Below are 16,046 nucleotides of genomic sequence, written 5' to 3'. Positions count from 1 at the left end.
GGAACAGAAAAATTAGATCCTAACTTTTAAAAGTTGAAGGCGACTTTACAACAAATCATCGAAGATATTCGGAAAACAAAACGTGCTACGTTATTATGTGAGAAAGCCTAACACTGAGTTTTGGACAGCGCGTGATAAGGTTGTACATTCTCCTATTTCAGCGCAAGGACTGGAGAGAAACCTCCTAACACCGGAGTTGCGATCGAGTCAAGACTACAGCCGCGATAGAGCTAAAGTTGTACCCAGAGGAGCGTCGCTCAGTCCGGACATCCCCTGAAACTCAAGCCACTTTTTGGTGTGGGCAATCGTGTAGCGAACATTCAACCATACATGGCCCTGGAGAACCTTGCAAAGGCGGCTAACATCTGGAAGCAGTGGAAACGGAATGTGCCTCCGCATCAGGGACAAGAGCTTCTCCGCTAATTGGCAGCTCGTAATAGTGACATTGCAAACTCGCTGAAATCGGGGATCACAAAGGGTACACTGCGTTTTTATGACAACGTTCGAGACGCGTCAGTACCAGAACTCTCGCATTTCCAGCGAATGAACGTGTCGTCCTCTTCGAGGCCAAAAAGACTCGAAGTAAATTAGAAACGTAAATTAGAAAAACACGTAAATTAGAAAAACTAGTTCTGCAAGATTCTCTAAGAGTCAAAATTTTTCGAGAAGTTCTTGATCAAAAATCGAGAAATCCTCTATTCAAGCTAGCTAGAGTCAAAATTACTCGTGTTATGGACCATACTTACTTTACTGACAAAGGAAAAGTCTATCGGAAAAATCATTCAGATATAATTCTAACCACCCTAAGTTTTCAGCTACGGCTGGAACGGTGGGAGAAAGATTACAAAGACGAATTGCTCCTCGACTTTAATCTCAGCCATCTATTTCTCCAGTTTAGAGGCAAATCAGCGAACTTTCTAAGAGCAAAGTGATTGATCTGACGGCAGAGTCGTCAAGTGAGGACTCGTTAATCACTGGACCACAGCTTGAGTTGATGGAGGCACCCGTTTCTGCGCCTACAAGATTGGCTCCTGCGGATGTTGCACCAATAATTCCGATTGTGCAACCGCCGACAAACTCCGCTTCGATGTCATCCACAGCAGTTTTAGCAACGCCTCATGATTCGTCCACTCAACTAAAGCCACAGACTTCAGGGGACGATCCACAAGTTGCAGTTCAGGGCCCGGCGTCTACAGATCATGCGGAGGTTAGCGATCATGCTGCTCAAGCCAAGAGTTACTCCACCCGATCTTCCGGACTGTCAAAGAAACCGACGAGGTTTTTCGGCAATCCTCTTCGCCATTCGGTTAAGAGCATTACGGAATCCGTACCTGTCGAACCTTCGCCACAACCAACAGTCCCAGAACAGACGCTTACTACACCATTCACCCCAATTGGATCTCAATTGCCTTTCCCGGGGACTAAAGAACAAACTACTCCGTTTAAGAGAATCAGAATCGACGAACATGAGAATAATCTTCAAACTCAAAAGTTACATAAAACTTTGTTCTATCTTGCTTTCTGGTTTGCTTGGGCCAATTTATCAACAAGTGCAATAGTGCCTTCCTCATCATTCTACTTTATACATGCCAAAAATTTCTACTGTGATGAATTTTCTTCAAGAGGATGAAATGTCATGAGGCGACCTTCGGTACCTCACTCTATTCTATTTACTTATGTATATCTTATATAACTATGTCTGAATATCTACTCATTACAGTGCAGTAATTTGACTCAAGGACAAATCTCACCAGCCTAATCGTTTGTCACTTGAGAATGTGAAACAGCCAGTTGCGAAAGCCTGATGTGTGAAATCTAGTTGCAAACAATCATGTGAATCTATACAATCTTTATTCAATCTGGAAACATTAACTCTGTATTCATTATTCTATTATATCTATTTATAGATCATTTTTAATTCAGTATTCGAATTGTATAAACAAGTTCTCCCTACACCAACTGAGGGAACTCTCAGCCACTAAACTTTTAAAGAAAAGCAGCAAACAGAACTAAACATCTAGATTAGCCCAAGGACTGACGACTGAAGCCTGTGGCAGTTCGAACGGCTTGCTTCATCTTCAAAGTCCACTGCATACTATCACCATCCTGGCGCTCAACTAACACATGCTTCCAGACAACTGTCTATCTGCTTGTTTTGGTGTAAAACCTGATCAAAGGGGACATCCTCCTAACTGCTTCTTGAAATCGTCTTCTTTCGCCCCTGCTCTTATTCTAGAGAAACTCCCTATACACTTATTTGATTATTCAATTAGTAGAGTACTTGACCGTTTTAGGGTTGATATACTGGCGCTGCGGTATTTGAATGAGTCGTTGAGTTCGCGTTGATTACCTTCCCAACTACTGTGTTTACTCTGAGCGTCTCTGTCTGCTGTTCCCGGGTCTCGGCATCAAAAATTGTGCTGGATAAAATATAGGTGAAATTTGAGTTTTTTGAATCAATATTTTCCTTTAGACACAGGGGCGGATTAAGGTAAGGGTCGTGGGGGTGAGCGGTCAATTTATTTCGCACCTGGAATCCTGTTGGCTTCTTGCACCGCCTCGATAAAATTTTTTTTTAAAAATTGGGTTTGAAGCTGCAAAATTAATTAGTTAATTTCCCAATGAATCTTGGTGCAGAAAAATACTGTGATGTTTTTACTTTCCTTTCCCTCGAAGGAGAAAAAAAGAAGCATTTTGCTGTTTTAACGGAAATTTAAAATTTTTCCTGCTTTGGGGAATGATGTGATTCCACCTATATATTTAGTCTACTTAGTTAAGCAATTTTTTTTCATTAGCTATACAAGCGAAGGAAAACGTAGATATTGAAAATCTACTAAATCCGATCGAAAGACACCATCCACATCCACCTCCATTCGAGATCCGACGGAGAACCAAACGGAAAACCAGTGAAAAGCACGGCTAGAGAGGATTATGCAAAAAAAAAGAGAAGCGTTATAACGACGAAGAAGCGGCATCGACCAAAGCAGATACGAAATGAGAGTCGAATAAGTCGACAAGAAACTTCACTCAATCCTCTATCTAAGCGGAAAGGAAGGGAAAATGGCTTTTTTTACAGGATGTAAAGTTGTGTCCTTCGTCGGACAAACTGCAAGATGTCCTTTAGAGAATTTACAGCCACATTTCATATAGGTGGTGTTTCGTTCGGTATTCAGAGTTGGTTCTCTTTTGGTGTTAAAATGATTATACGAGTTATGTACGGATGATCCGTTAGATTTAAAAATATTAGTCATCTGAAATGCTTGGATATCCCCTTTTTGTCTATCAACGCAACTTTTAGCGTCTGCAGAAGTAGTACCGTTTCCGTCAGTAGTTTTCCCTGTATGTCTGAGTTTTTCATATTGCTCATACACTCGTCCTCTCCGGCGGATATGTCACATTTTTTGCCATTTTGGCTGAAACGTCCTATAATTGCTCCAATGACTCTCTTTCGCGTTGCCTTCTATTTAGAATTTTGCACCTTTCATATGTGAACTTTGTTTTTCTCACGAATGCCGATACTAGGCTGTCCCAAAATTCTTTGAAGCAGTTTTACTCATGTAATTTTCTGTCACAATATCATTTTCCCTTCGTTTCCGAGGGCTAGATAGAGGATTGAGCAAAGTTTACTGTCGGCTTCTTCGATTCTCATTCCGTTAAATCGTTTCATGTCTGCTTTGATTGATGCCGCTTCTTCGTCGTCATAACATTTCTTCTCTTGCTTATTGCTCTCTGGTCGTGATTTTCTTCTGTTTTCTGATTTGTTCTCCGTCGGATCTCGGTGCAGGTGAATTTGGATAATGGCTTTTGATCGGATTCAGTAGATTTTCGATAACTACGTTTTCCTTTGCAAGTATAGCTAAAGGAAAAAGATCGCTCCACTCTTTTCAAGGAATTGGTGAGTCTATCGTGTGATTCTGCCATAATGACGGTTTTCTCCTCACGTTAGATTCGTTGTTCGACTGCCCCATGATAAAAATGTACTTCGTTACAGCTAGCTCTACTTATATACAATTATAAAACAAAAGGAAACAACTAAAACACTAAAAAGTGACTGAAAGTATCAAGGTCAAAAATAATTGACCAGTTAAGTCAATTAAACTAAAAATTTAACTATGTAGACTAAATACATAGGTGGAATCACGTCATTCCTCAAAGCAGGAGAACTTTTAAACTGCAGTAAATTTAGCTAAGTGTTCCTTTTCTCTCCTTCGAGGGAAAGAAACGTAAAAAAATTTGAGCACAGTTTTTTTCTGCACCAAGGTTAAACATATCAACTCCTCACTAAATTTCTAAAATTGGATGGATAATATTTTAACTGAACTCTTTATAAAATTCGACATCATAAAGTGTTAGATGTTATCAAATACCAAAGGTTATATCATCGAATGAGTGTAAGCACTTAAAAGGCAAAAAGCTCGCAAATTGTGTATTTGAAAAATAAGTAGGATGAAGGTTTTGTTCTGGGGAATTTACAAGCATTTAGTGTACAATAATTACTGCTCAAAATAAGGTGTTATAAATGGTAATCGGCAAATATGAGTTTGTGCCTGGGTTAACTTTGGTTATACGTGACAAGATTAGCAACAAAGTGGAAAATAGAAATGAGAAAAAAAAGCGAGTTTGTTTTCAAGTTTTGTTTCCGCAGATGAATTTTTCTACCTGGGAGTTGAACAGTTCGCTATCTAAATCAGCGATCTCGTCATAATCGTATGAATACAGATATAAGTTTCGCCGCGGAAAAGTCCTTTATTTTTTTCTCTTTATCAAGACGGGGCAATAAGTCAACCGGATACCAGGAGCGAAATAAAATCATCTAAAAGATTATAAGACCAAAAGAGCTATAAGAGTCATTAAATCAGCTCAATTGTAAAACAAAATCTGGGCTTCAACGAAAACTGGTTAGAATTTCTTTTTGGTTCGGCTTTCATCATAGTTGGTTTTTTGAAGTTCTGAAGATAAGTATAGGTCGATAACACAGATATGCAAAGATTAGGTATCCTGGACATGAGTAAAGTTAGTCTCATTGGGTGTCATCGATAGATTTAAATTTTGTTACTTCCAGATGTTGGATTATTGAAAACATTCAATATAGACATCACCTTTTTCTGAGTCCCACTCCTGAAAATTTTTTGAGTTTTTGTGTTTATACTGTAAAATCTGCAATACATTTGGTAGTCAAGGTAATATATCGAAGTCATTCAAGCTGAAAAATTTATGTCAATACAAAACCAAAAAAAAACATTTAGTAAAAAAAAGTTGATCGAAAAGTTTGAAATGCAAACCCCCAAATATACGGAATATAAAATAATTTTGACCTCCAAAGACATATGTACAGTATATTGCTGCATTTTGAAATGTTCAAATGGTGTAGCTCTTTTTACTAACTCTCATTTTCCGATTTTCATAAGTTTAACCAATATGTGCATTGGATTCCTGAAAGGTATTACAAAGTTATTGTGATTTCATCTACTAAATTTTTTTCTAACCATTCAGATTTAGCCTTTGACAAATGAAAAAGCTTTGGTTGCCGAAAAAAATTAATCAAAACGTATGGTTTTTCTGACTAGCGAAAAGAAAACTAAAGTCACTTAAAAGCAAATGTGGGATTAAAGCTAGCTAGATACATTTAAAGCTTCTAAAAAACAACCAACTAGAGGCTTATTCAAACAACAACTCAAACAACGAAAGATTTCAATTCAGTTTTGACATGTTTTCTTCTAATCACCTTTGACAAGAATTTCAAAAAAATGGAAATTTTTTCTCCAAACAGCTTTTTTAAATTATTCAAAATCAGATTTGACACAAACTTGCAAAAAATTCCCGTACAGAGATTCCTTTTTTTAAAACTAGCAAAAAAAATTAAGAAGATCGAGTTAATTATACAAAAATTGCCAGCAGGCAGTTACTTTTTTTACGTTTATAATCGAAGTGCATCCTAATATTGAAAACACTGTTTAATGGAATAATTTGACTTTTTTTCCTCTGCATCTTCATCTTATTTTTTTTCAAGTTTTTTGCCTATAAAATTTAAAATTTGCAAAAATTTGGTAGAAAAAAAACAATATTCTAAATTTGTTCGTGCTAGAGTTGTTAGCATTGGGCTTCAATTGTAATGATATTTTTTGGATAAATCTGTACACTACTTAAAATACCATCAATTAAGAAATATATAAACAGAACTTGATTAATTCTAATTTGAATGAAATCATTATAATACCTTGCCTTCCGATTTATTAGCAAGTTTCATGAATTGCCGCAAAAAAGGCACATTTACTCATAGAACATTTTTTTAAAAGATGTAGAATCTGAGTTGCTCTGTTTTAAGATACTAGTTCAAAACAAACAGAGATAGCAAAGCAGAACAATTGCCGAACTGTTTAGCTCGGTTTTTTTTTTGCTTGTATCTGAATCAAAACTGGTCAAAGTTTGTTGTAGTTTGTAGTTTGTTGTTTTTATTTTCCCTGTAAAGAAGGTTTTTCCCAGATTTAAATCAAATATATATCTGAATGACCTATTAATCAATTTATTCTTCCTTGACTTACAATTATTTGACTCGACCAAGCTGCTTAAACGCATAGATAACACAATACGGAACAAAGAACCTTTTTAAAGCTTAAAATTATCATAAGCAATATTTATTTCAGTTTGCATCTCAGAGTAGAAAAACAACACGCTGATTTTTCCTGAAAAATACTTGTCTAATAAGTATGAAAACAATTTTGCGAAATCGAGTGAATTATGTTATCCAGTTCTCATTTCCCTTCAATAAACTAAATTGCTCTAATCAGGTCACTCGGACCATTTTCATCTCACTTGCTGACATCATTTTATACCCACTCCCATCGTCATGTGCCATTTGATCTTGATCATTTTTGTCTGAAGTGGATTTGTTTCCGTTCAAATTCATATTGAAACAACCTCTATACCACCAACCACCTCCTCCGAACATTGCAGCACAGTTTCTCGCATCACTGTCCTGATCCCTGTCAGAAGTAGAAAACGCCATTCCGTTGTGATAATCAAAGCCTTGTGATTTATCAGTGGTATTGCGTATGTTCTCACTCTTTGCCACCATTGTGCCGAATGTTAGGGTGTAAAGGGGAGCAGGCCCAACCTTGAAGTCTAAAAAATAAAAAAAATCTATAGAAATCTCTGGTTAAAAAAGATGAAGCAGGATACTAGTTTTCTGTTTTTGACTATCTTTTTTTCCGGAAAAATGAACAAACTCGAACACAGAATTAAAGTATAAAAAATTATAATTTAACGAATGTCGCGGGTTGACCAAAAATGCTTGTCATACAGTTTTCATATACGGCAAAATGTTTATAACACACTTTCGTACAATTTCATATATGAAGAAAAATGTAAAAGACTCTACGACAAGCATTTTTTTTCATATATAAAAATTATATGACTTGCAGTTTTCCATAAATCAAGTTATTTTTGTTTTTCGAGTTTTGGTGATGATTTTATTCTTTCGTCCGCCACACAAAAACCACGGATTTTCTTACACAATAAATCATCTTGGTTGTAGGAACACCTCACAGATACTCCACATTTGAGTAAAAAGGGTTTGGAATACTTCTTCGAAGTTAACTCACAACTATGAGCAAGAACCACAAACTTTTGTGAATGGCTGAAACATTTTCATTCAAAAATTTTTTGGTTGTCGAAACTCGAGGCTGCGTTTCTTTCAACAAATTGAAGTGTATCTTATAATATAAAATCAATTAAAATTTCAATTTTGTTTGTTTGGTATGAAAAGTCAGTTTTGTTTCTTTGGTATGGCCTGCACTAAGTTCGAGACAAAAAAATAAATTCGTGTATGCGATTCTTTTCTCGAGAAAGCTTATTTGAGCAAAAAAAAGATAAGGCGACGAAATATAAGAAAAAATCCAATGTAATAAATACTTATCATACAATTTTCATATATGGAATAGCAGAAGATCATTTGCACCTTGACTATTTTCTTTTATAGGAAATCTTATCTGATGAAACGAAAAAAAATGATCCTGCAGTAGAAGAGTAGAAGCAATACATCAAACGATTTATTTTTCCGTTCGCTTGGCAGTAAATTAAGTTTTAAAAAATGCTCCTAAAAAAACAAAAATTCCAAGGCAAATATATTCGACGTTGAGCCTTGTTCTTAACTTATGAATCGGTGAACGTGGTGCCTAATGATTGCCTCATTGCCATGGCAAGAGACAGAAATACAGTCAGTTGAACACAATTCCTCTATGATGCTTGAGATTCGCCGTGAGATTTTATGGATAACAGTCGATTATAATCTATTTTCGTGGTCAAAATGTTGGCAAAGTAATCGTTTATAATTACATATCGAGACCATGCAATCGATTATAATCCGTTATAATCCAAAAGTTTTTCATTATATTTGTATTTTAGCCTACCAGTTTTTGAAACAATCTCTTGTTTGGTTAAGGTTTGCAAAACCATAATCCAAGCTCTGACTCATAAAATTTTTTATAATCCATTATAACCTTTTATAACCCAATATAATCCATTATAATCCGTTATAATCCATTATAATGGAATAAAATTGTTTCCTAATTTATTGGTATTATAATCCATGATTAATCCATTAATATCGATTTTTTTAAGAATTTTATGGAGATAGACCATAAAAACCCATTACAATCAATTATTATCCATGAATTCTCAAAGTGTAGCTAAACAAAAAATGAGGCTAAAACGCTTTATACCACAGCTTATTTCACTTTCACGTATCACAGTTAAAAACTGTTGTTGGTTAGCTTATTGTTAGTCTTTCTCATACCGTCCCAAACGCCCCAGACGAGAGCGTCATTTGAAAAATTTCTCATAGAGATTCGTAGATTCCACCTTCTTTCACGAGTCAGGTTGTACATGGTCTGTAACCCCAACCAAAAGTCTCCATCCCCGCAAAAGTCTCCAAATCCTTCCTCGTATTCAGAAAAGTTTCGGTTGAAACCAATATCGAACACTTTCCGTCTCTGAATAATAACTCCTTCTTTCTAAATCAACAACGCTCCTTTAATTCATGTTTTGTGGAAGTTTGATTTTAAAAAATGCGGATGCTGACGGAACAATGATTAGAAAACTGACTTGGAAAGCGAAGTTTTTCAGCTTTGAAAAAATTACCTCATTACATGTACTCTTTTGCCAATTCCTGCCGAGGCAAATTAAACCTGAAGATAAGCATTGGGTGCTAATGTAGATGTCTGGAAGGAGTTCGCACTTTTTTCCAGCATAGCCTGAAGGGCACTGACAAAAGGAGTGGGTGTTGTTTGAGAACTTGCAAACTCCGGAACCGCATCCAGTGGCCGAGCAGCCTACGTATTCGTCGCAGAAAGTCCCTTCCCAGCCTTCATGACATCTGCATTTAGTGGTATGTTTGCTGAAAAGATTTAAACTTACGATTTGTACTCAGCGTATCTTTTGTTAAGTTAACGCATAACTTACCCTGTGACCTGATGATGTTGTTACCAAAGTGAAGCTCATTTTTCTCTGTTGTTCCCACATTTGAAGAAGGTGAGGATTAGCAATGGTCATTATGATTTTATTTCCTCGAGCTTATTTAATTTTTAACAAACCACTTTTAATGGATTTTTACACTAGCTGGATACTTATGCCAAAACGCGGGACTGGCGCTGCTAGTTAATATGATGTCCGTTCTACTTTAAGAAAAGTCTTTATTTCGTCTAGATTTTTTTATCCAATAAAATAATCAATTTCTATCAAATATATAGGCCCGAGTTAAGTTTTTTTTACATAAAAGGTTAGAAACGATGAACATGGAACGGTTGTCCGATGGCTATCTGAAGGTTGCGGTTGAGTTAAATACTTTTTTCTGGAAACAGAGCGTTGTGTTTTTAGTTGTTTATACTCAGTTTTAAAGCTATAGACAAATCTCTGCAAAACAGTCGTGATCATTTTGGCTAAGTGCTCAGTTTCTTTATAAAAAGCTTCCAATAAAAGAAAAAATTGCAGAGTGCTCACTTCTGAGTTTTTAAATCTAGAACAATCTGCCACAGAAAGTTGTTGCAAAAGATGGAAAGCAACTAAAGCAAACAAATATTCCGTTTTCTTCGAAAATCGGAACAATGAATTGGGAGCGCAATGAAAGAGACTGAACTGAAGTGTAAATGCGATGGAGCATAGAAGTGTTCAATTAGCTCTTGTTCTTTTGAGAGAAAGTAAAAATAAATGTATGTTTTTTAAGTTTCCAGTTCAATTTGAACATAGAACATAATATATCATCTGAAAATTTTGATGGCTTGAGATTGAAATAAAAATGATTGCATTCTGATTATTTCAGTTTGAATTAGTTCAAATTTCTACCTTGTCTTGTAATTTCATTGCAAGTTTCAATCAAAAAGTGCAATTATGCGGTGGCGCATAAGAGTGTTGAATTAGCTCTTGTACTATTCAGAAGAAGTAAAGATAATTGTTTGTGGTATAAGTTTTTTGTTCAATTTGAACACAGATTGCGGGTGAGCTTGAAGTTAAAATGATTCCAGTGTGATGACTCTTGGCTTGAATGAGTTCTATTTAGTACCTTGTCTTGTGAAATCATTGCAAGTTTCGTGCAAAAACTTAAGTTTCAAAAACAATGATAAAAATTTGAAGCTTTTGTCGTAATTTTTCACCAAAAACTACATTTAAGGGGCTTTCACCAAATTCAAAAATTTGGCCCGAACTAAGTATTGTTCACTTAAAATTGTTAGTTAATTTTTGTTTGTGTCGTTTCATTCAATTTTAGTTTTGTTTTTTTCCCATTAGACAGATTTAACTAAGAAAGGCTGCTAAGTTTGAGTTTTACTGTAGTTCAAGCAAGTACTAAATTAGATACAATTTCGTAATGTAGTTTGATGAAAGGCCAAACTGGACATTAAATTCAGATTGAATCCTCTCTTTGATAAAGTAATATTTAATAACGTGTTTTTGTAGTTCAGTTATGATTTATCGCTATTTCAACGATGATGCTGGAAGTTGGATTGCATAACCGCGTTGGATCTAGAAAGAGCTGAGCCAATCTTACTATTAAAAATCACTGCTTGGTTGATGCGAGCTAGAGCAACAATAGAAACGAATCATCGAAAAAAAATCTAAAATCGTTTAGCCCCAGAAGAAATTGCCCAGATCGAGGTGTACAAGGCCTTATCAAAGTGAATCAGTGGGAGAGACACTATCATACGATGCGTTGCTACAGCAAACTTGCTATCTTCTATTATAAGCACTCGATTAGGTTGTGGACTTCTGTAAATTTTTCAGCGAAGAAGATTTTTGTAGGTCTCGCCAAAACCAAGTAACGGTTTTTTCAAAAAGTTAAAAAATAATTTTGAGAAAGAGCAGAATTGCAATGCAAACGAACTGTCATATTGTTACGTATGAGTTAATGTAATGGACTTCGAATGGATCGGTAAACGAACTCAGTTAATCTTGATGAGACTGAAAAGACAACTGAACGGTAAAGACAACTGAACTTTACTAAGCTCTGAAAATTCATCTTCTCTGATACAATTTAGCCGTATCAGTCCAAACCATCTGGCCAGCAATTGTCACGTATAAATATAACTTTATATAAAAACATAAATACGTAGTGAGTTTGTGCCAATGCGGCCTGATGACATTCCCCCTTTTTTAAGTTTTGTTTCTCCTTTTTTAAGTTTTGTTTCTGCTTCCTCGATGCCGTTTCTTTTCCTACTTCGGTCTCCAACTTCTGCTGCTTCTCTTTTGCTGCTGAATCCTCCTCTTCCTTTTGTTTTTTGGGTTCTTCCGTCGTGTTCACATCCTCTTGAATTTTTTCTTTCTGATCTTTCTTGTTGGTATCGTTGTCTTCTTCTGTAACGTGACATATAATATTTTTTTCTTCATAGGCTCTCTATTGGTGACACAAGGTTGATTGTTGAGGTTTTTGCTCTGTTTCTTTGGTTTGATTGTCTCTAAGAGTTTTACGCAGGCAATGAATTCCGGGGAATCTTCGTTAAATCCCATCTCATTTACTAGGCTTTTTATGTTGGAATTGTTGCTGGGCTGTGGTGGTTGCTGTTGTTCTGTTGAAGCTAATGAATTTTTTTCGGCGCATCCTTAGTGTTGATTGGTATTAGGTTTTCTAGCGCTTTTTACTGTTTATTGTCTCGTCCGTGGGGAATTTCCTGTTGGTTTGGTGGTTACGTCAGGAGTTGTCGTTTTAAAACCAATTTTCTAGATGGAGCCGTAATCTGATGTCGTTGACGAAAAGTTGTGGTTTGATGATGTTGTTGTCTCTTCTGTGACTTTCTTTTCTGGGTGCTGGCTGTTTCCGTCTGGGTTAATTGTCATGCCCCTGATGGCATTCAACCAGTTCGTTTTCCGATCTGTGCCGGTTTTACGTTCCATTTCTTCGGAGATTCCGTTTTTGAATCTTGCGTGTTAGTTTCCGTGGGAGTCCTGTCTTCTTGTCCTCAGTAAACATCAGTTGTTGAGGTGCGTTGAGTTACTCTACGTCTAAAAAGTGAAATAATTTAACTGTTCTTCTTGCAGATTTGTAATTTAAGTTTGTAAGTTGTAAGTTTGCGGTCTGCAGGCGTGAGGGACCGTAGTTTTTTTTGATGGGGACAAACGCAAATCCGCTGTTCCTCAATAGTCCAGTTTGTTTACCTCGTGTTTGGACTCAATCCGTCTGTGGAGTGTATATTTGTACTTTTTCGTCTGTTGTTTTGTGCTTTTGTGCTTTTGTCCTAATGTTTTTGGTTCTTTTACTTTTGTGATGAGTCTCACCGTTTTGTATAGCAGTTTGTTCAATAAGATTCTTGGTGTTTGTGTTCACTTGTAATTGTGTTCCTTTGTATCTTGTTGTTAGAATCCTCTTCTCTTAGCTAGTAAAAATCTGATTCTCACAACTGTAATGCTCTGTAGTTGTGTGGTTAACTTTACCTTCTCCCATTGGGTCGTATTCGTTTGTTCGGTTAATTGCTGCATTAGTCTTTTTTCTTCACTTCATTCCTGACCAGCATTGTAGGTCGTGCATCAGAATTGGAGGGAGTGCAGTGTCAATAAGGCTTTTTCAAACAAATTACGCGTTTTCCCACTTTGAATTGTTTGATAAACTGGTTGTTGCTACGTCAGGCAATGATGCGTTTGGTTTTGGTCCCATGGCGATTGCGATTGGGCAGATTTTTTTTACTCTACCTGGGTTTGTTCTTAGTGTTTATATAACTTTGGCGACGTCGGATGCGAGTTTAAATCGGTTGTTGTTACCATCTATTTGCATCACTCCTAGCCTTACTCGCAGCATTTCTCATAGATTAAGCTTACTAATTTTAAAGTTGGTATCGTGCGTTTGACTGCCCTGTTGATCTGTGACTGTCTGCTGGAGCGAATAAAATTTTAGTTTTTTGTTTCGCAAAAAACTGAGAACCTTTTAAGCTCCAAACTTTGGGCATGGTACCTCACTATTTGAAAATTATCTTTGCATAATTTTTTTGATTAAATCCGCGATTGTATTTCTGACAACCTTTGCCATTGGGAATTGTGACCATTTGTCCACAACAACTAAAATGTATGCATCCGTATTTAATATGTATATTGAAATCTCGGCAAAATTTACTTGGATCTCTTCATTTGATTTGACTACTAGTTCCATTTGGTATGACATTGATTTTTTTAAGGATGTTTTTAAATTTTTACCTTGTTCTGTGCAGTGTTGACGGTTTCCTGCAATTTTTACAAGGGATCAATGAATGCGGGAAAACCAAACGTTTTCACAAACGAAGATCTAGCATTGGTTTAACTCCTGGGTGTGTCAGGTGTAGGCTTTCTAGTATGGTTTGTCGTAATTGATGTGATTTTTTGATCTGCTCTTCCCTTAGAAGACAATCTTTTTTGATTAGGAGGCGTTTTGAGATATTGAACAAGTAGTCTCTTTAAGCGCACCTCAGCGCCTCTCAATCTCTGTTTTGTACAAAGTGCACGATTGGCTTTATGTTGCGGTCTTTGCGAGTGGCTGCTGCTATTAAACTGATTTCGATCACTTTTTGTAGCTTTTATCTTTTCAGGGGTGTGTCTTCCTCCTTTTCTGCTTCAGTTTCCTCGTCCACTGTGGCCACCACGGTTGCCGTTATCATCTCATGGCTGGCTTTGGATTGTTGGGTGTGGCTCGTCATCGTCGACGGTACCTCGTTGCGGGTAGTCTTTTCAGTGCATTGTTGTTCCAGGTCGCATTGTTTGTTAACCTCAATTTAACTCTGAGTGTACGTCGTGTCGGCTCTTTTTGTTTTTGGTTGTTCGGGTTTGCGATCCTGTTTGTCTTGTTGTGGTTCGCACTTTTGTTTATTTTTTTTTTGAAATCTTATCGGGGGGTATGACCGTGCGGATTTTTCCGGCTGGTTTTCCGTCCACATTTTGATTGTCGTCTTATGAGCTGAATGGAATATCCTTGAAGATGATTTTTGAGAAGCCAGGGGCTTTGGCGTTTATTTCATTGACGTCTCGTGCATTTTGCATCTTCTGGCGGGACTTGTTTGTTATCGTGTGCAAGGATGCTTTTCAGCGTTCTTGAGTCGTCATGGTCGTTCTGAGATGCCATCTTAGATCGGATAACCTTTACTCTATGTCCAATTGTCCTCTCCAATTGATCTCTGTAATCCTACCGCGTTGTGTTTGGTGTGTTTTTTGTTGCTTCCACTTCCTGTTGTTAATCTGTCTGGTATGAATCCGCCTTTGAATCCTTTATGGTTGTTCCGACGTATCATGGTTTGTTCCTCCGCAGTTTCTATTAAAATTATGGATTATAATTTTGTTTCTCTTTTCAGCCAATTTCTGAGTGTATGTTTTGTTTAAGTGTTTTTTTTTGTTCAAGTTTGAATAATGGCTTCCTATAAGTTTGAAATGTTTTAAAGCGCCTGAAATTTTGGATTTTGTTATTTAGTTTGTTTGGTTTTCTGCGCTTTTTTTCTTGATCAGTTGAATTGGTGCTAGGTTCTGATTGTTTAGCCTTGAGAATGAGAACTGCAGTCAATTCGAGAAAGGAAGAAATTGAATTTACTGACGCCAAACTAATTCCTCCTTTTCCTCGCTGGGGGTAACGCTAGTCCTACCTGATTATTGAACATATAATAAATTGGGCTCAACTTTGTCCCAAGTGTTCCATGTCGAAGGTAAAAAAGGTAAATCTATCAATTTATATAGTGAGTCTGCTTTGGATAGTCTTTGATCATTCGGTAGCGTTTAATGTACTGATTGAAGCTTGGTCGTGTGTGATGTTGATGAAATTTTTTCCCGAATATTTAATACTTAAATTGTTCGATCGCCAACACGAACCCTAACGTTTCTTGTTTGCTTACGGAAAATTTTTCTTCAAGTGAATTTATGAATCTCGAAACCTACATGCTATTACTACCCAACCTTCTTTTGTGAGCTACTCGAGAGCGGCTCCTAGACTGAATGTTGTCGCAACCCAGGCCAAGCTGGTCTTTAGATTTTGCTTGGAAGGATTGTTTTCAGTTGTATCCGAAACAAGTTCTAATATCTGATGGAATGAGGTTGTTTATTACATAATTATATCTTAAGTTTGTTTGTTTATCCGTTTTTTCATCAGTAATTTTAGTGTTGAAGCTGTCTTTGCTAGGTTTGGTAGTTCTCTCGTGATGTATTGAACCCATGATTTTTTTTAATAGGTCTGAATTTTTTGTTGCTAGGAAATTTTTTATTGCGTCTCTTTTTCATTTTAACAGCTTTATGTCCTCAATATTGATGCTTTAACTAAGCAACTCTACCTTTCCCAGCAAATTTGCATTTTCAAACAACATTTCAAAGTTTTCATCGTTTAGTTTTTAGGACCTTTATTAATAGCTCTTTTTGTAGCTATTTTGACCCTTCCGTTACACTCAAGTTGTCGTCTATGTGTGGGAATCATTCTTCGCACTTGATAAGTGTGAGATCAATTGCATCTTACAATTCGGCAGACATATTCATGAGGCCATAATAGCCTGCTTCGAATTGGTAAATTCTCGTTGCGTTACCTCCTTTAAGACCGAAGATGCATTGCCTTTTTTGTTTTGAAATCC

The 16,046-nt window shown here is 36.6% G+C and overlaps 2 protein-coding genes across 2 annotated transcripts in view; one reads left to right on the top strand and one right to left on the bottom strand.

The window, feature by feature from the left end:
• Positions 1 to 16,046, top strand: part of LOC134855210 (probable serine/threonine-protein kinase DDB_G0282963) — a 514,793-nt gene that overhangs the window by 271,681 nt on the left and 227,066 nt on the right. The window lies entirely within an intron of this gene.
• The window catches only part of LOC134855467 (tenascin-R-like), a 26,029-nt gene continuing 16,732 nt past the window's right edge, over positions 6,750 to 16,046 (bottom strand). Inside the window, exons 4-6 of the mRNA XM_063872000.1 lie at positions 9,139 to 9,394; positions 8,795 to 9,011; positions 6,750 to 7,122 (exon numbers count right to left, since the gene is read on the bottom strand). Of these exons, the coding sequence (XP_063728070.1) occupies positions 6,785 to 7,122; positions 8,795 to 9,011; positions 9,139 to 9,394 (811 nt within the window). The 3' untranslated portion in view covers positions 6,750 to 6,784. The remainder of the gene's footprint in view (positions 7,123 to 8,794; positions 9,012 to 9,138; positions 9,395 to 16,046) is intronic.

The sequence above is a fragment of the Symsagittifera roscoffensis genome, chromosome 10 (genome assembly GCF_963678635.1).
Source record: "Symsagittifera roscoffensis chromosome 10, txSymRosc1.1, whole genome shotgun sequence".
NCBI lineage: Eukaryota > Metazoa > Xenacoelomorpha > Acoela > Convolutidae > Symsagittifera > Symsagittifera roscoffensis.
Note: the sequence above shows the minus strand (reverse complement) of the source record. Positions and strands in the feature narration are given on the sequence as shown.